This window comes from Lonchura striata, chromosome 2, assembly GCF_046129695.1.
Source record: "Lonchura striata isolate bLonStr1 chromosome 2, bLonStr1.mat, whole genome shotgun sequence".
Taxonomy (NCBI): domain Eukaryota; kingdom Metazoa; phylum Chordata; class Aves; order Passeriformes; family Estrildidae; genus Lonchura; species Lonchura striata.
In genome coordinates, this window is record NC_134604.1 from 97,254,136 (window position 1) to 97,279,334 (window position 25,199).

General features: G+C 39.8%; 1 protein-coding gene across 3 annotated transcripts in view; it reads left to right on the forward strand.

The window, feature by feature from the left end:
- The window catches only part of SHROOM2 (shroom family member 2), a 117,115-nt gene that overhangs the window by 69,126 nt on the left and 22,790 nt on the right, over positions 1–25,199 (forward strand). The window contains exons 1-4 of one of the 3 annotated variants that reach the window (XM_021527751.2): positions 727–832; positions 2,940–3,068; positions 8,288–10,919; positions 12,817–12,920. In XM_021527751.2, the coding sequence (XP_021383426.2) occupies positions 732–832; positions 2,940–3,068; positions 8,288–10,919; positions 12,817–12,920 (2,966 nt within the window). In that variant the 5' untranslated portion in view covers positions 727–731. Of the gene's footprint in view, positions 1–726; positions 833–2,939; positions 3,069–8,287; positions 10,920–12,816; positions 12,921–25,199 lie in introns of those variants that run through there. The other 2 variants (XM_021527747.2, XM_021527748.2) reach the window with 2 other exon arrangements.

Consider the following 25,199-nt stretch of genomic DNA (forward strand, 5'->3'; position numbering starts at 1 on the left):
AGAATGATACAATTTCTGTTGGAGAAGGTGGTGCTGGGGAAATACATGCTTCTGTTGTTGCAGCTGCTGGCTTTTTATCTTTTCTCTTTTGTAACCTGTCTTCTATGCTTATCAACATTTTCCTTCCAGCAGCTTCTGTAAAAGCACTGGTAGAAAGATACTTTCGGTGAAATGCTTTTAATAATGTTTCCATTAATGCTGGAGATTCTTGTAGGTTCAGATGATCTCATTCTGTCACTCAGAAGTAATAGAGAGGTATTACATTAGAATGTAAATGCTCAGCTTCCAGCTTCTTCAGTTGCCTGCAAAATATTCCTGTTTTGAATTTTTTAATTTTTCCTTTCTAGTCCTATTATCCTTTTGCTGAGTTTTGGAATCAATATTTATGTCGTAGTCCACTTTTAAGAAAAAAGTCATTTCTTGAAGTGCAGGATAGATTATTACAATTTAATTAGTATTACTATCAGAAAAGTACTGTTGACTATGCGTGGTGAATTAATTTTTAGTCATGTTGTAAACTTCCCAACAAAAGCAGGTGTTTGTGATATCTATGAGATTCCACCTTTTAGGTATCCCACCAGTATTTTTAGGCTGTTCAGACCATTACATCCAAAAAAATAAAAGACCCTCTCAGAAAATTCAACAGAACTTGTAAATTCTTGTCCACTTGACTTGCCTTATGCCACAACTCAGTCCAGTCTGTTCCTCCCCTTTCTTGGCTGCTCAGGAAGATGAAAGTGGTGGTGGATATTGTAGCACAGAAAATGCCTTCTGAAAATGACATTCATGTAGCAAGGAACTATCTTATCAAGATCTTGACAAGTTCCATGAGGTACAGTACTGACTTTACATGTGCATCCCTTCTGTTTCTTCCCAGTGACTGGATTCCTCCTGCCATTTGTCAAGCCCAAACTGTCACAGAAGCCCTCTTCCCAACCTTCTTTTCCTTTTGCTCCAAACGCTTCTTGTATTGTGCTAGTTTCCTAGTCTTGTGTTTCCTTAGCAGTACATCATAGAAAAGTAATTGTCTCATAAAAGATAAACCTTTTCAGCTGAATTGATGCCTCGAGATGTGCTGAATTTGCCTTACCAGGTATTTGTGGTTTGCTGAGTTGTTGTCAGTACTGTTAAAGCTGAGCAGTGGGGGAAAGGGGCATGTGATGTTCTGTGCAGCTGAACAGTGGAATCATAACTTTTTCCATACCTGCACACATGCTTGGGGCAAGCAAGGATTGTCTGGAGCCTGTCATTACAGGGCTGAATAGAATCTTTTGCACTTGTTTGCACTGAGAGTACTGGGACTTCTCCACTCTCTGAATGTCATGGCCTATCAAAAACGAGCAACTAGAGAAGCTCTGCTTAACCATTTTCTCTTTTGTCACGCTGAGAAGAGTAGGTTTTTGTTTATGGAAACAATTACTTCTTTTTTTATGACAGTAATGATGCTACACTTTGTAATGAAATTACAGTTTTCCTGTAGAATTGTTATTCTCCTTTTGTAATCCTGCATGCAGAGTTTGGAAAGGCAATTCATCACTGATTTCTTCAGACCTTCCTGAATGTACTGTGAAAAGCCATGTACTCACAGCTGACCTTGTTTGAAGAGACTGGCTTTAGTTTTGGTCTCTAAATGCAGTGGCAGACTGATAACAGACAAATTTATAAAAAGGAGGAATGAGTAAAAAAAAAAAGTAGAAGTATCTTTTTACAGTTCAAGTTGAAAATATGGAACACTTCTTCAGTGTAGGAAGTTACTTCTGTAACTCAGACAAATTACTTAACCTTGGAGTAATTGATTTCTTATGTACAGAAGTGCATTATAAAATCTTAAAAACTGTGGTCCTATAAACCTTTATTTCAGACTCAGACTTCAAGAGAGGGGATTTTTCAAGCCTCATACTGCATCTAAATTTTAAATTACACTACCTTCAGGACAAGTCAAGAAGAAGGGCAGGAGAATTACTTTCAAGAAAGGTCCTGCTTCATTCCCAAATGTGAGGGTCTAGATAAATGGCCTGTAATTGGCATCTGCTCACTGAAACAGAAGTAGCTGGATTCCACCCAGAAGGCTTATTTAACCTTAGGGAAAAAAGAATGCACTTAATCCATGAGTGCTGAGAGGTGTAACAAACAGCAAGTCCTCAGAAAGCAGTGCAAGCTGTAGTTACTAATTCCTGAGCAGAAGGAAGGGGGTAGACACGTATGGAGCAACTTTTCAAAACAGTTTTAAGGTGCAAAGCTCTAACAACAACCTACTGTTGGTACTTAGAATGGATCTCCTCTGTGAGCAGGAACATTTGGAGGTGATATCCAGGTAGATACTGGGGACTTACATAATTTCCTGAAATGATACTGAGCTGTATTCTTTAAAAACCAATCCCAGAAAACAGCAAAACAAACAAAACCTCCCTGCGTATCTGGGATGCCAAACATTTCAAAAGCTGAAGCAGAACTTGCCTGGAATTAATATGATTATTTGTAGCACTAACTTGTATGAAACAATGTACATGGCTTTAATCCTGCCTTTCATTAACTCGTTTCTTCCTAGCTCCTCCCATATGCACCTACCTTCAGTAAAATCTTACCAAAGCCTTACTGTTGTCAAGTTGTAAAAGAGTTCTAAGTCTAATATTAGCTTTAACTATTAAATGTCTGGATGTGTGTCAGGCGCTTTAAAATTTATCAGTCTCTGTAAAACCACTCACCTCACCACCCATTAAAAAAATAATTTGGCATTTCACTGCATCTCAAGCATTTTAAACAAATGGTGATGTCTTTTCAAAACTGGCATGCATGCATGTAGAAAGTTTTGCTGTCATTTAAAGTCATTATGCCTCTGTGCTATCTGTGAAACTGCTGCCCTGGTAGATTTTTTGCTGCATATCACCTTATTGAACTGTTTGCACTAAAGTAGCACCCTCTGCCTCTGTTGTTTTCAGAAGGAATGACCTAGCCTGCAGGCCGCACTCCTGGCACGCAACCAAATTTACCGAAAGTCAACCTGAGGCAGCCACGTCACACCTTCCCTCTCATGCCTGCGCCTCCTGGCACTCCAGCTACCATGCAAGGTGAGTCTCTGCTTAAGTTACACGCATTTGGCTCCTAACAGCAAGGCTACAATAACACAGCTCATGTTGCTGAGGGTTATTTTTTAAAAAAACAACCAACGCAGTGTCATGGTGTTACTTCTTTAGTTGCCTGTCCTTGCAGTGCATGAAGGGGGAGTTGGGGAAGTTTGACGTGTGGATGAGTGGATTTCTGAAACAGTCTGTGATATGTCCATGTGATTGAAAGGTAAGAAACTAGCTTTAAAGGCAGTCACAAGGTTATGCTTCTTGCTCTGCATTTCCTTTCAATGCCTGCTGGTAAAATCCTAAGGCAAAGTAACCATCAAAATTAACAGTCATAAAGTGAAATAGGAAAAGGAGAAGAAAATAAAAATACTGTTTCAAACAATTAAACAGGTTTTTTCTAAAGAGAGGGTACAGAATGCTTTACTGTTGTCTTTTAAGGTATTACTGGTTTAATTAGTTAAACTGTCTTTCTGTAATCCTTCCCTACATCTGTGATCTTGCTTGTCTAGAGAGGTAATAAAACCGATGATCTTCAGTCACTGTTTAAAGCACTGTAATATTTGTTAGGTCACATTCAACACTAATGGAGAAAGGCTGACACCCAGGCAGTTTTAGCTGTGGAACTCTAAACCTTTAGGTAATGCCTGTTTGTGTCTGGTTGCAGGTTCTTGTTTGTTTCCAGCTCCTAGATGGCATTATTTATCATTTTCATGAACGATTTTCTTGGTTTTTGGGAGGGAGGGGGTGTTATTTTTTTGTTCTTTGTTACATTTTCCTTCTCAGTTTCCATTTGGGCCACAGTTACACTGAGCATTACAGAAAAATAGTATGGTGTGCAGTCCCAGTTTGGGAAGTAGACTTTGGTTTTCTGTACTTATTGCTGTACATTCTCTGCTGAATCGTTACTTCTTGAGGTTAATGTTTTGTGGTAGTCAAAACAAAAGAACATTAATACTGCAGTATTTTATTTTTTCATCTAATTTTTACATTTAGATGAACATTTACAATGTTTTTACACCATTTTCTTAGGGAGCTCCCTGCTGTTTTTAAGATAAGTTGCTGTCTGCTCTTGAATAAAATCAACAGAAAGGGGTTTTTAAAATGTTTTTTGTAATAATTTAGTAGTAGAAGTTTTAGAAACTTTGTTTACAATTTATGCTGGTTTACACTGATTTAAATATCATGTAGATTGATTGATTTGGATTTATAGATTTTAAGACAGTACATGTGCTTGTACATAGAAACAAAATTCAGAAATTTCTAAAATCTTCTATAGGGTTCCTCATTACAATACTAAAGCTAAAGAGTATTTCTGCTATTAATGAGTCTTCTATACTAAGCTGTAAATCATTATATGCTTCCTGTTCTTCCTGGTGGTTGTCCTTTTACCTTGTGAAAGTAAAATACTGCAAGAAGTGTCTCAGGGTGTGTTTTGATAGGAGCTGGGTGTGTTCCAATACTTAGAAAAGAGAAAAAAATGGTTCCATGACAGTTCAAAATGAGGTTTGGTCAGGAAATTGTGGGTGTAAAGGAAGAGGGAATGGGAATAGAGCACTCCTCTCCCACATATCAGAAATAACCACAACTGCTGGCAGATCCTAATACTAATAAAATCAAGAGACTCTTTCTTTCTCACATGCTGGTGAAAGATGTAGTGGCCTTAGCACAGTCTCATAGCACAGTTCCCAGGTCACTGCCATGCTGAACCCCTTGGCTACCTGTGCTGCCCACTTAAAAGACAATATATTTGGGAGATTTGTCAGCCCTAGTGTCTGTTGTCCAAGACCATTTCAGTGGCAGAGGTGCTCTTACCATGCTGCTGCTGGTGGACACCCAGCATTCCCATAGCGGCAGCCCAAGGTTTTGATACTTTGGGCTCAGTTGCAGGGTGGAGTTCTTTGGGTTTGCTAATCTGCAAAAAGAGGTGAGCAGCCTCAGAGATTCCCCACTTTACAAGTGCATTTGACAAAAGGCTTAGCTGATCCGGAAAGCACAGCAATCAGTAGCTGAAAGCAGCACTATGCAAGGAGATAATGGAAATATCCTGAGGAGGGGATATTTCTAGCCCAGGAATCCCATCCCTGGGCTATTTCTGGAATTTCATGTCCTTCCTTGGGCTAAGCATCTGAGATTGGTATTCAAAGCCTAAAATCTCTTTTGAATGTGCCTACCTGAATTCTCTCAGAGTGTGAAAATTCACTAAATCACTTGTAAAGCATGGAGAGTGTTTTTTGGGGGGGAGTATTGTTGGGGGAGGGCACATTTTTGTGTTGGAGTGGGGCACAGCTGATGAAAACAGCCCCATGAAGACTGTCCATCCTGTCTACTGCTAGGTTAAGATATGTGCAGTTTGATCTGCTTTAGGTTTTCTTACTTGGTTGGTTTTGCTGGGGCTTTCATTTTGCTGGCTGATGAATTTGAGCATTTGAAAAGGTGGATGAAGCTTGGTGAAGACAGATCAGAAGAGGCTGTACCAGTATATAGGAGAGAGGGTGGTCCTGGAATCCAGTCCTCCACATCCAGCACTATATGTATGGGGTTTTTGTCATGTGACTTTAATGCAAAAATTGTAAGTTATCTTTGGGAGCACTAGGCTAGGTCTAGATACCTCTCATGCAAGGCTAGAGAGTTGAACTTGTAAAGATTTTGGTGCCTTCCTTTCCCTCTGTGAGTCTTCTGTCGTTTTCACAGAAGTTGCACCTTTAATAACATGGTGCAAACGTTTTTCCTGGCCCATCCAAAACTAAGGTTGAGTGCACTTTTCTGGGAGGAGTGTAACTGAACTATTTTAAGTTGCTGAAAGTTTAAATCCTGCATTTTCTTGCAGTAGGGTATACTATAACAGAGGAGCCTTTGGGTTTTTTTCTGTGCCCCTGGTTGTACAGATGAACTCAACCACCTCTGCTGCTTCCTTCTGGTATTACAGGTATGGCTGTGGGACAAGTGTGCTTTGAGAAGGCTACCTAAACTGAGGTTTTGGGGCAGTTAGGGTCAGGTGCATCTGATTTGTAATCCCATGCAGTTGCTGAGAGGAGGCCATTTCTGTAAGGGTCCAGGAGCAGAAGGGTCCAGGGTTGGGAAGGATTATTTACTGGCCAATGTGGCCAAGGGATGGTGTTTGTAGATTATTCCTGGACTTAACCTACCAGACTTTGACCAGCACTGTTGGTGCTTCTATGAGTCTGCTCTGAAACAGCCATTGAGAGAAGGATATCCTGGGATACCAGCCAGGCTCAGGCAGAACTGGCTTCTGCACTCTCTTCCATGTCAGGGTTCACAGGAGGATTGCCCTACAGTTTAGGACCACAGGAGGCCATGCTTTGCAGGAACATGCCTTCCTGTCCTCCTTTAAAGTGCTTGCTGCTTCTGCTGAGTTTCCATTAGGCATTTCTAGCAGGGCTTTGACCTCCTTTGATGTTATCTCTGCTTCACATTTGATACCAGCAGATTTACCTGTAAACTGAGGCTTTCCTGCACAAGTGGCATCTTTCTTTTAATTAATATCAAGTATCTGTTTGGATTTTGTGAACTTAAAGGTCTTTTCCAACCTTAATGGTCCTGTGATGTCCATAGTGCTCAGGGGAGTGAGAATATCAGCAATTCTTAGTAATATCTGGCTTACGTTATTCTTTGACCAAAACATCCTGGTAATGACCACAATACTTTTTACATGCGGCATAGTATCAGTTTAAGATTACAATTAAGACCTTTTTAAGGATTCAGCAAGATGTTTTAAATGCAAAAAATAAAGAACATAAAACCCCACAAGATGAGGTCATTGTTAGTGTATCTTGTTAACAAAATGCTTTTAGAAAATAAGCATAAAGTGATATTTATTTAACATAAATTGCTTTTGACCATGTTGTATAAGAAAAGAAGTTTAAGAGGCTGTAGTAGTAGAGGGGAAGAAAACCAATTCTGTTAGTACTGAATTCTAAAGAACTGTTGAGTTGACATTTGCAATATTTTTGACAGAAGAAAAGACCTGTATCATTCTTTGTATTTTTTATGTGGACTAATCAAATTTCATTGCTAGGTTTCACAGCTCTCTTTACAACACAAGATTTGATAGATGCTTCATATAATTATAGCTACAGGGAAGTGGAATAATTCTGGGATTTCTACCAAGGGGGTTTGCATGCAAAGGCAAGAATTTGAATTTGGTTTGTAAAAGCAGGAGGAGCTGCCAATGAAGTTCAAACAGGAAGATGTGATGAGAATAATTGTCAGGACTGTGATCTCAGCATCAGTGTGTTGGACTGTCAGGAGGTGGTACTGTGAGAGAGAAAATAAATGAAAGGAAAGGAAACAAAACTCATGGGGGATAGGAAGGTAACAGAAGCAGCATGATTTTGGAATAATGTCCTTAGCAAAAGACCTGAAGAAAATACAGTGTCACAGATGAGGTTTTTATAAAGGAAAGAGTGGTAGGGAGAAACTGGGGCAGTAAGGATTCTTGAAGGAGAGTCAGAAGATTGTTTGGCCATGCAGAGCTTATGTTGCTATGGCATCTCCTCCTGAAGTTTTCCTGCCAATGTTGTGGAACTGGGTGGAATGGAATGTTGTTTTAAGAGTGTCTACTTGAGAGTGGTTTGAAACCACACTGCTAAGGTGCATGTGCAGGTGGTATTTGAGACAAATGCATTTAGTGCATCTCTGCTTAAAAGTTAAAACATCAAACAAATAGGCAGATGTGGTTAATAACTTTATTGAGTAACTTATTGACAAAAGGGAATAACATCAGGGGCCGAAGAAGTTTAGAGTCATATTTCAGAGATAAAGAGAGGAAGTATGTGAAGTTAATAGCTGGAAGACTCAAGGTGCCTGGAAAATAAGCTGAAAAATAAATTGGTGTTTGTCCTGGGAAAGTGGGAGCTAATGGAACTCAAGCTAAATTTTTCTATAAGCAATGTCACCAAAATCAGCAATTTGCTGGGGGAGAAGGGACCCTTAAGGAGATAAATGCATTATTACTTACTGGCAAACTTACATAGGGAAGCTGAGTTAGTTACTAAGGTTTCAAGCTTTGAATCAGTTGTGGAGTATTAAGTTGGAGCCCTGACTTAGTGTTCAAACTTTCAGTTTTGTTATAATGTTTGTCTTTGACTGCTGTGCAGATGGATTTTAACTAATATTATTAGAATGGGTGGTTATAAGTATGTTGTGACATTTTTGATATTTATTCTGACACGGGTTTTTTTTGTTTCCTTCAGTAGTTGTTCTTCTCATGACCTTTCAAACTCATGGGATCAGTCAAGTCTATATCGCACTTCTGACCAATTCAGCTCTTTGGGAAGTATGGACAGCTGGGACCACACTCCCCAAGTAGCCCAGTATGGAAGACTTTCTTCTGCAAAGTCTAATAGTAGCATTGATCATCTAGGGAGCCAAAGTAAGCGGGATTCAGCCTATGGGTCTTTCTCCACGAGTTCTAGCACCCCTGACCACACTCTGTCCAGTGCAGACACTTCTTCAACAGAGAACATGCTTTACAAAGTGGGGCCCTGGGAGACTGCTAAGCATGGAAGCAAGTCTGGCCAGTTTTTGAATGACAGCAGTGGAACAGAGGACAAACCTGGGTATTTGCCAGCTCCTATCCAATACGAGAACAAAGGTCCTAGAACAGAGGAACACTCAGATGGCAAGCTCACTAGCTCGGGAAGATCCAGTTTTGGACCTGTCTGGTACATTCCTGATAAGAAGAAGTCTTCATCTCCTCCCCCCCCACCCCCACCTCTTCGTAGTGATAGCTTTGCTGCCACCAAGGGCCATGAGAAAGCCCATGGCCCTGTGTTCTCAGAGGGTGCCAGCACACAGCACTTTACAGCCCTGAATCGATCTCAGCCCAGGAGTGACTGGAGTTTGGAAACTGCAGAGCAGCGACGGCCATCCAGAGCATGTGACAGGAGGATCAGCAGCTCAAATTACAAATCTGATCTCAGTTCAGAACACACTTTTTCTTCAGCTGGTGAAAGGTACAGTAGTAATGCAGGAACTGTGAGCAAACTGCAGCCATCCTTGTCCAGCACCGACGTTAGGTTCGCACAGTCTGCTTACTCTTACCACCACCAGCACCAGTACAGTGATGAGAGCACCTTTTATCACAGTGCAAGAATCTTAGCTGCACCAAAAGATCAGCAACATTATCTGTCCTACAGTGGCATTCAGGAGTTAACTACAGATCATTTTCATGGCTACAGTCCAAACCAAGCCAGTCTGCTCTACACTTCCTCTTTGAACAGTGCTGCTGAACAGAAGGTGGACAACACTGGACAAAGTCGATATTATTGCGTGACAGCAAAACAGCCTGCTCAGGGAAGCTCAAAACCACTACAGCTTAAGAATGACAGCTGGGAACCTGCAGTGGGAACTGATTTGTCACTTGGACCTCATGAAAATTCTGCAGTTACTACAACGGCCCCAAACCCAAAATATTATCTACCTCAACAATCTATTGACTCTTCACTGACGAGGTGTGAGAACAGTAGTCATTATCCAGTGGACAGAGAGGAAGATGCTAGGTGTGCTGTAGTAGAAGAATCTAAAAAACCTAATCATACTGAAAAATCTGGACAAAAGAAAACCTGTGAGAACAGCTCTGAGGCAAGTGAAACTAGGCACAGTCAGCAAGCGTATGTAAAGGACTGTGTCCTTACGACTGAAAACAGATCTGCTCAGAAAGATTTTAGGTGGGGGAAAGATGAGAGTAGCAAGATTTCTCCTCAGAGGACGCCAATGTTGCACTCTTTAGCTCAGGAAGGGAAAAAACAGTCGAACAACCCAGAAGTGGTATCAGAGCAACAGACCTCATTTGACACTCACCTGTCTAAACAGGCACGAAGGAGTGATCGTTTTGCAACAACCCTCAGAAATGAGATCCAAATGAGACGAGCAAAGCTGCAGAAAAGTAGAAGTACTGCTACACTAGTAGGGTCATCTGAAACAGAGGAGTGCTGTGAGACCTGGAAACCAGATTCAACAGAGAATGTCACCACCTCCCCTGATACAAACTTTACTAGCACCTACAAAGATCACCTCAAGGAAGCCCAGGCCAGAGTTCTGAGTGCGACATCCTTCAAACGTCGGGACTTGGAGCCCAGCCCCGCTGAGTATCTCCCCAGGTCCCCTGAGCGGAAAACTGGTAGTCACAACTCTTCATTATTGGCTTTGGTTTCTGAAGATGTCTCTGGATTCCTTGAGGCTACACAAGCCAAACCAAATCCTACAGGGAGTGGCACTCATCACATTTCTCGGATTGGAGCCAGGAAGAGGTTCACAACAGAGCAAAAAATGAAGTCATACTCAGAACCAGAGAAGATGAATGAGGTGGGCATATCAGAGGATGAATGCCATGCTCATTGCCGTCCAAACGTATCAGAAGAAGCCCTGGGGTCATTTGCAGACAGGTGGAAATTTTTTGAAGAAACAAGTAAGCCTGCATTTAGAAAATCATCACAGAAACCAGGTCCTCATGGTCTAGCAGAGGGACAACCTGAGAGGACAGAGAGGAAAGCACAAGAGAGGGAGGAGCTGTGGTATGAGAGAAGAGGTCGGGTAGCCTCTGTTGGACCTGAAACTTCTCATGCTTCAAAAGATAGTGTCCACCATAGCAGCAGCAGTAGGGCTGCTGAGAGGATTGGGAAATCTGCACAGCCGCTGCGCCTGGGAACCTTTGCAGAGTATGAGGCCTCGTGGAAGGAGCCATGGAAGCCAGTAGAGCCAAGGGGCTCAGGAAGGTACCATTCAGCTGATAATATCCTCGACACAGGCCATGAACAGCATGGGAAATCCCAATACACCCATGAGAGATCTAGATCATCCCCTTCCACTGATTTCTACAAACAGGTACAAGTGTCTTTTGCATTATGCTTTAAGTTGCCCAGTGTGTTGGAGGACATTAGAGGAGTGGAAGGGAAAAGAAATTTTAATGAAAATTTCCAATTTAGTAACACTAATATGGTGTTTGCCTTTTGTCAGTAAAGGAGTAAATGTTATAGGTAGCCGTCTTAAATAAAATGAGGAAGATCAAAGTTTATGCTGCACAAGAGCAATTGTGTGTTGTAGTGAGATGGAAAAAAAACATGATTGATTTGCTAATATCCTCTTTTCTACAATAGAGATTTTGAAGGTTCAAATTTTCACTCAGACTTATTTTTTCATTGGTGTGGCTGTATTCCCTGTTTGATTTCTCTGAACCTGTGAAGAAAAGTGTTCCACATGTAAATAATACATACTTTTCTCTAATTTTTTAATGGTCTAATAATTTCCTTGGATTTCCTCTTTTCTTCTAAACTTGATAATGCAAAATTATATAAGACAAAAGTTCTGCGTAATAAAGTTTAGAGATTACAATACACCTGTTAATGTTAAAGCCACAGCAACAATGAAACTGCTTAATGTTTTGTTTTATGTCAGTTTGCTTGATTTAAGATGCATACATTTATTCCTTAGAGAGATGCCAAAAGTCTGTTCAACTTACAAGTAAATATTACATTAATTTTTAACCAAGCAGGGCCAGGCAATGGTTGGCAGGTGGCACTGGAAGTAAACAGAGGAACCAAATTTCTTTAGTTCTCTGTTAAAAGATGTTGTTCAAGCTACTATGAGATTGCCTGATATGTATAAGGAGTCGCAGTGTGTTAAATCTGTGTTGAACTTCACCTTCTGTAATAGAAGTGAAGCAAAGCACTCATATATTACTCTTTCTTTGTTTTTCCCTTCTTGATAAAAACATTGCATACATACATGCACAGGTCACCTCTGTGTGTGTGTGTGTAGACATGGAATAGAATGAGAATAGCTCAAAAAGAAACAAAAATGTTGATCTCTAAAGGGCTGGACTGTCTTTCCATAAGTTTTTTCTGTCTTTAAGTTTGGCAAAAGTTATTTTTGAATTCTATGTGCAGACTTAACTATGCGGATAATTTACTAGGATAGAGATTTGAAGTACTGAAAATATTCACCTGGAACATACTTTGAAAATTATATTCATGGAATTATTAAATAATTGCCTACCTAGCAGGAAAAAAATTGTATGATCTATTCCCTGTATGCATTTCTAGTTTATTAGTCACTACTCTTAAGTTCAGTATAGGCCTCCTGGGGCAAAAAGCAGACACCTGTTTAGGCACCTGGAAAATATGGTGATAAGTGCATTGAAGATGCTTACAACAGACTGAAGTAAATAAAGATGTTGTTTTGCATATATGATTCAGATTATTCCAGTGCTAATACACAATTAAATTTCCTGTAGGTTCAGTGTTTGTAATGCAAAGCTATGCTTTGGGCGGGGTTGTTTGAAGATATGGAGATAATAACATTCTGGAACAGCACTGTTGGTGTTTTACTGAGAAACTGAAGTACTCGCACAGGGATTCACAACCTGGTGCATACTTGCATCTCCTAAAATGTGAGCAGCTCTTCTGCAACTTCTATGCCTCTTTTTTTTGTTTGTTTTTGCCAAATGGAAGTTGCAAACATTTATATAAACATTAAGCTTTTCTGTAGATCAGGAAAGCAGAACAGCAAGGTGAACACAGCCAGGTCGGGAGTGCAGCGCAGGAGGTCACAGAGCACGCTGTACTGCTTAACACCAAACAAGCTTAAAACATGCTATGCTGTTGACTTCATGTATATTTGAACAGAGCAAACCCACAAATTAAAGGCTCCATAATCATAGATTTTTTTGGGAGTTTGAAACATGATGACTTGGTTTCTTACTTGTACTACAAACCTCTTTTAGAAAGTACCAGTTGAAGTAAGGAGGCAAGCAGAGGATTTAAAGGAAGATGGGGAGTGTATTTTGTCTAACATTAACAAACTGGATGAAAGGAACTGCACTGTAAGGTAAGCATAGTGTTTCTTAATTTGTCTCTCTAAAAGATGATTTTGACCAATCTTTTTGACAAATTTCTCTGATCTGATCTTTTCCTGACTCAAACTGCAAGTTCTGCTGTGATGATTTCAGAGTTTCTGCAGTGCCTTCTTCCCTTATTTCCCTCCTTCTCCCCAAATACTTCAATATATATAATAGAATTAATGTTGGGACTGACATTTTTGGGGTGTCTAGTGTGAGCTTAAAGAAATTGAGTGTTGAGTACATTATATTTTCTTCAAAGGCAGTTGATTCTTTTTTGTGTGCATGAATTATTTGTGTGATAGTTATGGGTTTTTATGGGGGTAGATGGGGGTCCTGGGGTTTCCCAAAAGAGATTTCCAGTATTATCCCTGGCAAAGATAGCATGCTGCTGAAGCATAGTAGTGCTGTAAATCAGACTTTGCTTTTCTTCTGGCTTTACAGAATACAGTACATGAATAGAAGACACTAAAATTTGTTTTACTGTTTGAAGAGCTGTGATTTTCTCTGTAAATTCATGTTTTAATTAATATACAATGTTTCCAAACCCTTTTCAAAGGTGTGCCTGTATGCACAGTGTAGTTAAAATCCTTTAGATGTCTAGCCTGCTGAGGGTTCTCCTGGTTCTGGCCTGATGGGTGTAGGCAGTGATTTCAGCAGTCGCTGGTTCTGCAGCTGCCAGAGCAGAGCTGGGGTTGTGCACACGCTGCTGCTGCCAGGTCTGACAGCCCTGGGTTTCATAACAGAGGGAACCCATGCATAGGAAAAAAGAACCTCTGTAGGCTTTCCTCAGTTCTGTAAGTGGTTTTAATCTCTCAAGGGAGAGCAAATGATGAACTGTACCAAACATAAACTCTAGCTGTGACCATAAAACCTTGTAAAAAATTAGTATTTATTTGTGCGTTCTGCAATGTACAAAATACAAAAATACAGAAATACAAAAATAATTGTATTTTGCATTGCTTATGGCTTAGCTGAAGAGGCCACCCCCTCTTTCTCTAGTTTTTGGCAGCCCTTTGTACTTAGGGTAGTGATTCTCAAAGGAGCAGCCACAGGGGTGCGAGTGTGCGCACGGGTGGGGCGGGCACTGTCAGCCGGGAGCAGGGCAGCGCCTCTGGGCGAGTGGAATGATTTCCATCCACCAGCGCCGAAGCCGAGTCACAAAAGCCTATGAATAATACTCCTACGCCAGCATTTTAGCAGTGTTTGTGCAGCACAATTCTTGCTTTATGATCATGGAAAGTCACGTGCCCGGGCACCAGCTGCAGTAACTTTTTTTCAGCTGGAGCATATTCTGACACACTATTTCAGATGTGGTATTTGGCTGTTTTAGTGCATTATAGCAGGTTTTGTGAAATGCAGAGGCTTGATATGCCTTCTGTATTCAAAAAAATAACTGATTAAAATCCCTCATTTGGGCATTTAATTCCTGTGCTCTGAACCACCACTGCGTGATAATGAATGGCTGCCTTATGGGAAAGAATATCTATTTCCGTGTGCTCCTTTTTTACAAGGCATTCTTGTGCTCAAAAGGAACTGGCCTCATGGCATGGATTGGTTTTATGATTTTTCAGCTGCCCTAAAGGCATTTAGCTTTCTATTTTTAAAATCTAGCAATCTGCAAATGGCCAGCAAATCTACCTAATTCAGGGTATATTCTAGAACATGAATAGTAAACAAATCTGAGGTCTTCCTTATGGTCATATTTAATACTCTCTTTTAAAATTTATGTTTGGATTAAATAACTGGCAGCTGTTTATTTGTGCTACTCGGACCTGTGTGCTATAGTGTCCTTCGTGCTACCAAAATGTGATGGGGCTGAACACGGGAGTGGCCCTTCTGCATTTATGGGCATGAGATTTTCAGGAACCCAAGCTGAGAGACAGCTGTGGAGTCCGTGGGTGCTTTCTCTAGTTTAGAGACTGTCCTACATTACAGGGTACCTCTGGCCTCCCTCCCCTTCAGTAGTTTTGAAAAAAACAAAACAAAAACAAACAAAACAAAAAAAAACCCCTTGAAATAAACTTTTAATTGCTACCATTTACAGCTTCCCTAATTATTTTCTTCAGAAATAGAAATTTTTTTTAAATGCACTGACTCTAGAATGAAAAAGGGTTTGAATATTGTAGCAGCAATTGAGTTTTTAAAAACAAGCAAGCAAAAATAAAGATGTTTGATTAATTTCTTTTCTCCTGAGTGTATTGCTATAGTATTTTCTTAGCTGTTCTTTTTTACCACACAATTGTAAAATGTAAATTAACAGTACTTTGAAAAATTGGGGGGGGTGTGGGGGGTGTGTGCATGTTGAATTGATTATGAGAGTTTGTGAACTTCTTTCATCTTTGAGCTCTGTTTTTCCCCTCTGAGATTATTGAGTGCTTCCAGTGAATTCAGGTTGTTCATCTCCCTTTTTAGAAGAACTGTACCATGTTCTCCTGAACTGCGGTATTTTATAGTTTAGGGTATTTTGTAGGAAGAGAAAATAGGGGTCCATAGCAGCCACTGTCATCTCTTATGGAAGAACCAAACCACTATTGTTATGAACTCACAGGGATGCAGTCATCCTATATGAGATGAGGATTTTTATACTGAGAGGTTGATGTGATTCTATGTATGTTCCTAATTTTAGGAAAGCTTAAAAGCATTATGCAATTCAGCTGATCTGTTAAAAAAAAAAAAAAAACTTTTTTATTTTGTCTATTTCAAATTAGTCTAATTAGTTACAAAAGCTTACCTTTTTACGGATGTGAAATCTGTGTTTCTTTAAACATGTCTCTCTTTCTGCATTTGTAAAAGGACTTAAACTGATTATATAATTACCTTCCTTATAGAAGTCTCCACAATTTCTAAGCTGAAATAGACTTTCAAAAAGTTAGAGAGAAATGGATGCTCTGACCAGTAGTCTCTGGGTTCCTGCAGTATGACATGTACACATAAGTCATTCTGCATCAAAAGAATCATGCTTTATGATCTAATTCTTAAGATTGTCATCTACTAGAGATGTTTACAGCCACTGCCTTTATTTACTTTCTAAGAACATTTGACTCCTAGCTCTATTAATTTGTTCTTTTGATGTCTATTAAAGTTACTTAACTTCAGAAAGTGAAAAAGTATATCTGAGATCACACGTTGCAGAAAATACTTTGACATTTAATAGGTGTCAAGTCCAAGAGCATATGCGTGTCAAGTATAGGACCACAGTGTGACTCAACTCTAATTAAACACTGTAAAATATTTTTCAGTGTTTTCATACCTTAGTGGTTACTCCTATTTGAGTTGAGCTCTTGAAGACAGAGGAGCAGCCTTTACAATACAAAACCAAAATAAAAATAATTTTTTAATGCTTAAGTTGTCCTAAATGCCCAAGTATAATGTTCTAAAAAAATCTTTGATAATCCAGAAACAGGAGTTTATAGATATGTTCCCAGGTTTTTTATTAGGGTCTTTACAAGCAAGATTTTTCAACACCTGGCAAATATCTAGGCTCCATGCTTACCAAGAGAAGAGGAGCAGCAAATTATTTTGCAAGGAAGGAGGCAGACTTTCAGCAACACAGGACTTTCAGCAACAACTTGTGTCTTCTGAACTGAGTGAGATGGAAAAGGATTTAAAAATTACCAGTATTCCATTTGTGTATGTGTTTATTTGTATCATGCCTATATGGATGTTTGTATGTATATATGTACAGACATATAAAATGTACATGTGTAAATAAGACAGTTACTTCTCTTAGCTTTTTCTGATTTGTGAGCATTATAGGTGTTGGGGTTTACATATCTATGAGAAGTAATTAACAGGGAGGGGAAAAACCCCAACAATCCACAATACACATTTGGACAAATTAGTTTCCTCATGTTCACAATGGTAGATGATGTAAATTAGTCATTGGAAATATTCTTAGAAACTACACAGGTTTTTATAACTCCAGAAATTTTAAATTATACATTTTGTTTGGGTTTCCTTCACTGTGATGGCAAAAAAATTAATAAGGTACCAGTATACAGTGTTAGGATCAGGTGAAAAAGGAACTGAGCTACTGAAATACAAAACTTGAAGGCTTGGGAGTTTTTATATGTAGCAAAAGGGCCATTTCCTAAAATAGTTAACGGGAACTTTTGCCAGCATTGTGTTGCATATCTATTTTAAGCTTCTTTATTAAGAATAATTAAATCCTAGAATAGTTCGTTTCAGAAAGGACCTTAAAAATCATCTGGTTCCAACCCTCCTGCCATGCCCAGGGAGCTTTTCACTAGACTGGGTTACTCAGAGACTCATCCAGGCTGCTCATTTGTACCTCCAGGCATGGGAAGTCCACAGCTTCTCTGGATTACCCATTCTAGTGCCTCACCACCCTCACAGTAAAGAATTTCTTTCTAATACCTGATCTAAACCTGCCTTCTTCCATCTTAAGGCCGTTCCCCCTTGTCCTATCACTTCATGCCTTTGTGAAAAGTCCCTCTCCAGTTTTTCTGTAAGGTCTCCCTGGAGCCTTTTCTTCTCCAGGCTGAGCAGCCCTAACTCTCTCAGCTTGTCCTCAATGAGATGGTCCAGTCCTGTGGTCATAGTAGTGGTCCTCCTCTGGACACATTCCAACAAGGCCACATTTTTCTTCTTTTGGGAACCCTAGAGCTGAATGCAGTAATCAAGGTGGGGTTTCACATAAGCAGCATAGAGGGGAAGAATCCCTTCCCTTGACCTGCTGGCCAGACTGCTTTTGGTGTAGCCATTTGGCTTTCTGAGCTGGGAGTGCACACTGCCAAGTCATTATTGAACTTTTGTCCACAAGCACCCCCAAGGCTGATCTTGGTCCATTCTTAGCCTGAACTTCTGCTTGGGATGTCTCTGACCCACGAGTAGAACCTGGCATTTGGCCTTGTTGACCATCCTGAGGTTCCTCATTTATTGTTGCAGTTAACAGTCAAACTGTGAGTTACTTTTCCTGACATTGCAGGACAAGTATGTCTCAGGTATTGAAGGATTTACCAAGACATTACCAGAGCTATGTAAGCAAAATGTTTTCCTCCTTTTCTGTGTGAGGAAGAAATAGTATGATCTTGTCCAGCTGTTTCCTTAGAAATCAGTGGGAAAATTGCTTTGGCAAACATTTCATGCATGTGTTAACAAGCTCCACAGAGCTTTCTCTTGTCCAGGCTGAACAATTCTAACTCTCTTGTCCTGTCTTCACAGGAGAGGTGTTCCATCCCTCTGATCCCCTCCCTGGCACTCCTCTGGACTTGCTCCAGCAGGTCCATGTCCTTAGCATCTCTTTGTCATGGGATACAGATTATTAAGGCATTTCTTAGACCATTCTTTTGCCAGTGATGTCATTGTGTGTGACATACAGCAATGACACAGTACAGTCTGGGCTGTTAAAGAGTTTATATTTTGTTTGAAAACCTACTGTAGCTCTTGCTGTGCATATAGAGGGGAGTGAGTCTAACAGCATCTATTCATATATGAGAAACCTCCTGTAACCTTTCATCATCCTTAGGTTTGTGAATACTTGTAATTAATTTAAGTTCCATTTCCATGAACCATTATGTCATTTCAGTGTGCTAGCATATGTGACTGACTAATAACAGATTTATAAATATCACACTCTGAGACAGTGGAACCTTGAATCACTGGTACAGGATGGCAGCTGCTGGATGTTGATGCTTAAAAGCAGGCCAAAGGTCTACCTAGACAGGTTTTTTTTCTTTATGCAAGCCAGTAGCAGATGCTTGGAGGGGGGAACAGAAAACCAGGGCAAACCAGGAGCCATGCAGCTGAGTATCTTGTCAAGCCTCTGCTGGTTTGCCTATCTTTGTTTTATTTTGGGGGTTTTGTTTTGTTTTTTACTGCTGTGAAGTGCAAAGATTGTATGTTCATAGAACAGTCTGTGAAATTCAGCTGTTCCTAACTTGTGTAGTAGTAATTTCTGTTGTACATCATTGTATAGGTTGGTGAAGTATAGGAAAATCTCTCCTGTAGGTTACTTTGCATTTATTAAATCTGAATAATTTCCTCATAGCAGCAACTGCTGCCACCTAGTTTTTCACCCCTTTTTTGAATAATCTGTATCTAATGAGTTCTGATGTGAATGATGTGATGAGACCAGTGAGGACTCTTGTCTCATGGGAGTCAAATTTTTAAGAGCCTCAGGTGAGATAAAATTTAACTTTATATAACTCATCTAAAAATCCAAAGTCTCTGTCATCCAGATCACTCTTATTCCTATGTATAGTTACTCTTTCTAAGATTATTAGTGCATCCAAGACGTATCTTTTCTACACATGCCCAAATTATTCGTCAATTTTACTCGCTAGTGCAGCTCTGAATCTCTTAATAAAATTTCTACATTTTTGCTTATTTCACATGTTAAGTTTATGATTCTGAAGTTCTTCAGATTCATAATGAGGAGTTGTTTTTTAATTCTTGCTCTCTTTCCCTCATTCTTTCTCTTCAGCACCCTCACACCTTCTTTTCCCCAACACTGTTTGTCACTGTACTCAAGCAGCTGTGCAAGTATCAGACGAGTGGGTAGCTGTGCATCACAGATCCCAGTTCAACAATTTCCTGTGGAAGTTTCAGGTGATTGTCACATGGCCCAGGTAGCTTATGAGTACCCACTCTTAATGGTGTGCAGCATCTGAGAATAGTTCCTGCAAAGGCGGTTCTTTGCTTGTGGAGTTGTAAAGTGGAGACTGTGTCAATTTTTTCCTGCAACCTTATTTGCTTTGTTTTCTTACTATTGTACTTTCATCCTTATAATCTGTTTGGCAGATATTGTGTTTAAAGAAGTGCCCTTTTTTCCCTTCTTTTTTTTTTTTCTTTTTTTTTTTTTAAATCCTAACACCCCTAAGGATTTGTACCTCAGCTTTTCTTTGAAAAATTCTTTATTTACCATATTTTGCTTATACATCTGATTTGCTAGGTTAGTTTTGGGTTTTCCTCATTTGCATAGGATCTAAGTTCTCTGGTGGATGTTCCTTTCAATTGCTATTTAATTCAACCTTTGGAAGGGGCAGAGAGAGGGAAGGAAGAATGGTGGTTGGGTGTTTTGGTAGTTGTTACACATTTTCTCTGAGTTTCATATATTATATTTTCAGTTGTATGTTATCTCTTAGCATTATACCATCTGGCTTTTTCTCTTGAAAAATATTCATCTCATGTATGGAAATGTCCTTTTCAAAATTAAATACCACTGTGTGGATTCTTAATCTTTCAAAAAAGATTCATCTAAATACATATGGCCACTGGCACAGGGTAGCTCTTCAAATAGCTAAGTATTGCACCAGATTCTTCTCATGCCTCAGGATCAAGGCAGAAGTTGCATGATAAATTGTCCCACTTGTAGCCCTTTTCTTCCTCTTGTTGTCCATTTTAAAACTTCCATGCTAGATGAGCTGAGAGATGCGTGGGCATCTTCATAAGCATCACAAATGCATTATTTTGGGATTTGGGGGTTGGTTGTGGCTAAATAAATTGTTAAAACTTGCAGGCTCCTGCCACTGCCTCCCTATTCCTTGCTGTCCTGGCAGCCGGCGGCTGTCAGGTGTGCGTCCTGCAGATTAGTGAGATGCTCCACAAGGCTCACCAACAGCTCATTAAATGGGTGTTGGACTACCTCCAAGACCTGTGCTTGGTTTGCAGTACTACAGTAATACAGCCCTGTTCCTCCCCCATCCAATTTGTGCATTCTCCACACCCTTGAAAATGTGGACTCTCCCCCTCCCTCTGGTTTATTAGGTGAACTTTGAATCCCTGTTTCTAAACTTGAGATTGGTCATCCTATCTCTTATTTCCCTTTTTACTACTTGTAGCTTTTTGCTACCAAGTAGTTATTTTTGCTTTAATTGCTCTTGGCACATCTGTTCTCCTCCCTGTGCATGCAGTGACAGCTAGGAGTATGTGAGGCCATCATGGGCTGATAAAAGGAGATGTTGGAGGGTGGTTTCTTCTTAAGAAAAGTTTCCTCTCCTGCCCCTAAAGGTAAGTATTACCAAGCATGAGTAGCTGGAAGAAGTCCTAAACATTATTCTGAAATTGGGTGTGAGTGAAAGAATAACACACAAAAGTGTGGAGAGAGAAACAGAGATAAATTTACACATTAGTTAGTTTTTGTATTCTGATTTGATATTACTGCTTTTCCTGGAAATAGGATTAGAATGCAGACCATCTACAGATGTGCATTTTTGTTGCATTGCTTAAAATTCAGCTATCTATATGTAGCCCTGTTGATAACAGTTGAATATGGAGATTTAGAGCTAATGTAAGGTGTAGTCTCCAGTGGTTAAAGTCATAAAAACATAATGTGTTGATGCATTGTAGATTTTATTTTTCCTTAAGAGACTTGATGAAAAGCATAATTGGAAATAGGTGACTGATTTGTCTCCTCAGTGTAGCAATTCATGCATTTCTGACATACAGAATGGCTTTATGGTGTTCTGGTACTAAAAGCTAGCCTGTGAAATATTCTCTTTCTGCTATAAGCCCTTAGGCAACGTGGTTATGGTTTACTGTCATGCAGGAGACTGTTTATATCAGTAAATGTGAGTGAAGTTTTGTGCTAAAAAGTAATGTGGCAGCTATATCTTCCATTTCTCTGCATGGGCCAGCCAGACTTTCTGCAATCTGTTAACCAGTTGTATTGTATTATGTAAACTGGATTTTTCTCTTGAAGTCCTTCTCGCTCTCTACTGAAATCAAATAGGCAGCTTTTGGAGGCAGAAAAAATTTCGGGGAGGTTATTAACTAGATATCTAGCTGCTCTATGTGGTTTTGTGTGCAGTTTAAAAAACATTTTCCTCTTAAAGTGGTCATCTTTAAAATTATCTTTTCATACATATTAAAGCCTTATCCATAACTTTTCTATTAAGTCTTTAATGTGTTCTCATGGATAAATTGAAAGGAGCTTGAGCTTTGCTCTGATGAAAGCCATGATGCCTTCTAAAGATGGAGCGTGGGGGTGGCAGTGTGCTCATGCAGCATGAAAGCATTCAGTTCTTTCCCTGCAGAATCTCCTGCAAGAGAGGGCGCCTGTGCACACAACACATGCAAAAAAATTCAGGCTGGAGGGCTGTTGATGAAGACTCTCCTCTGGAATTAAAGACCTGGCTATTTGAATGTTGTTCAGAGAGGAACTTAGTGAAACACTGATCTTTTAAAATTATTGTGAATAGTTAAAACTTGCAGAGCTGTAGTTGTGGAAATGCAGATCATGATTTTCACAAATGAAAACCCTTAAAAATTAAAGGACTTTTAAGTTTTGTTGGTTTTTTTTTCTTTAATAAGCAAATCCAGGAGGTGGGGGTGGAGGAAAGGAAAAGCTTTGAAGTCTCTGAGATCTTTTCCCTGAGGTCAGAAGTTTCTGGTGATGTAACATACAATACAGACTAAGCCTTCACTTATCAAGGTTAAAGTTGACAGAGCTTGTATGAACTTGTCAATCATAGGAAGCAGGCAAAAACAAGCCAGCTGTTGTGAGGCATGGCTTTGAAAATCCTCTGTGTTACAGTAAATGAGACGCAGAGGTTGAGACAGATTCAGTTCTGCAAGGCTTTCAAACTGGCTGGCACATTTGCAGGGATGTAAAGCTGACATATCCAGTGAATATGGGTAAAAAGCTGTAAATCCTGGTAAGATTGTCTTGTCTTTAGTGTTAAAGCATGAAAGAAATGGCTAGAGATTTGTATTTACCATTTTTTGTCGGTTGCGAACAGAAATTTGCAGTGTTAATTCATACAGTATTTCTTTTGTTCTTCAGGTCTTTGAGCACAGGCTGCATCTTCTGCCTCTATCAGCAGAAGCTACAGTAACAAATTAGCAATGATGCAATGCTTGGTACAGAATTTTATTTTGCTTAGTGCAGTCGACTGCTCTGCTTGCTGATGGGTTGGGAGAATAGGAGGAAAACGTGAGTTAATTCCAGCTAAGATGCTCTGTGTGCATATGCTCGCAGACACACGCGCTGTTTTTAGCAGCTTTTGTTTTCACAGTTGGCATCATGCACATTGGAATTAGAAGGCAGTGCCTTTGGAAAATACTTGTTTTCTGGACTGAGAGCTGCAGTGCCGTTGTTGTGGCTCAGGGTGCCAGGCTCAGGGTTCCTCTCGGCTAGGGGTGGTGCGAGAGCTTTTCATCTTGTTATTTGCCTGGCAAGCCTGCTACTGGGAGTACAGGCTTGCATGAAGACCTTTTCCACAGCAGCAGGAGCTGTTAGCTGGGAGTGTGAGAGAATTGGATGTGACTGTTAGAAGCAAGCGGTGAGTGTGGCTCAGAGTGAAAAGATGGCTATTGAAATGTGTGCATGCTAATTAATTTAAACAACTGGTTTAGGATTTTTTTTTTCCTTTAGAGATAAGCTAACTATGTGTTCTTTTTGGTGAGAGAATGCCTGAGAATCCCAGGTGACCTAGTTGTTATTCACAAAGTGTTTCATTTTATAGCTTGTCTTCTGTTACCTAATTCTTGTTCAGCTGCAAGCAGCTGTTTTCAGTAGTAATAGCAACAAGAAAACAGCAACAGCTTTATCAGGGCAAAAAAGTCTAAATGTAAAAATAATCAAAGGAGTGGCAACTGGAATGTAGGGGGTTTTTTAGTAAATTGACAAAACAATCATTCTTCTTTGAGCTTTTTTAATGTGACTGTGATTTCCTTGTTAACAGTGTTGGAAAATATTGTCTTTTGTCTCTGCAGTGGTTGCCATTTGTGTAATATGATGGTTCTCGTTATATTGGTGGGATATTCTGATGATTCAGAATATTAGTGTGTAAGTACTGAACATATTAACTGGCTGACTTGAGTAGAAGTAATTTTAATTCCATGCAGGTAATCCCCTCTGTGCTAGGAGAAGAATGCAGTAGATAAAGCAGTAAGAATACAGCCATAAAAATTACCTTTTATTGTTTATTTTTGATGTGCAGCAGAATGAAGGAGGAGCTTTTGTTTTCTGAACTAAGGAAAGGAAAGCATCGCTCCCCCTGCCCTTTCCCACAAAATTCTTCCCTTCTGCATAAAGGCCCTTGTGCTGCTATAAGAAATATAATTTTAATCAGATTTTATTTTTTGTTATGGGCCTGTGTCTTTTGCTGTTATCCATGACTGGCCTACATACATCCATCAACATAACTTTTATTTACTGCAGAATTGGAGTGGACATGTTCTTTGTTATTTATTTCTGAATTTCATGGGGAAAGAGGTAACATTTTTAGAGAGGCAGAATGAGGTATGAAAACTCATTGCAGTGTGTATGGTGCCATGCATGCAGGACAGGAGAGAAATTCTGCTGGGATTGATGGACTGGCAAGCAGTGCCTGTTACTGTATTTTATTCCATGATAAAGCCAGGTGATAATGCAAGGGTTGTTAAGGTAGAGTGACATTTTGCTTTATCACATTGGGTGCAACAAGTAAGCTGTATTTAGTGTGACAGACTAAACAGATAGCTGCCATTGAGGCATGGATAATGTTAACAGGCTTTCAGAGACAGAGTTGGAAAACCAAGACTCGGACCATGATAAACGGGTTGTAGTGTACCAGTGATGTGCTGTGGGATATACTTTGTGAAATATCTTGCTAGTTTTGTACCTTCAGTTGTCTTCTGACTGGCCTTTTTCTTTTTTCCCTTGAGAGAGAGAAAGCATTCTCTCATCATTCGGTATTCATTATTCTTTTAATCTTAACATGTGTTTTGGTTTCAGGACCATTTGCTTCAGTAGTGCTTCTTGGATGCTAGTTGCCATCAACTGTCTCTTCAGACCAAGGCAGTGGACAGGTCTACTTCTTTGTAGTGGCTTATATGCTGTGCCTTTTCATGGCATGACTGTAGGGTACAGCCATCATGGTTCTTTAGAGGGATCTTTATTCTCTGCATTTATCTTTTAAGTTTTCTAAGTACTTTCATAAAGCTGTCGTATACAGCATCTTTGGAATATGCTCCCTGTGTTGCTATCTGGTGGATAGTGTGTGCTGTACTGACTCAGTAGTGAAAGCAGATAGAGAGTTCATCAGAAAAAATGAACCACTGGTGAAATAATTGCCCTGGTATTGCATGTCTAAATTCTGGTGTTGTGTTGTCAGTGTCTCCTGAGTGTTGCAATAGTAAAACCAATTTAAGGGCTTAAGTGGTCCTGGACCCTCTGGGGAAAAAAAAAAAAAAAAAAAAAAAAAAAGGATATGGGACTCAGATGAGGATTCAGATAAATAATAGAAGGGAGACATCTATGTGCAAATGAAGTTCTGAGTCAAGTTATAGTCCACAGAGAGCTCAGGTTTAATTCTAAGTTG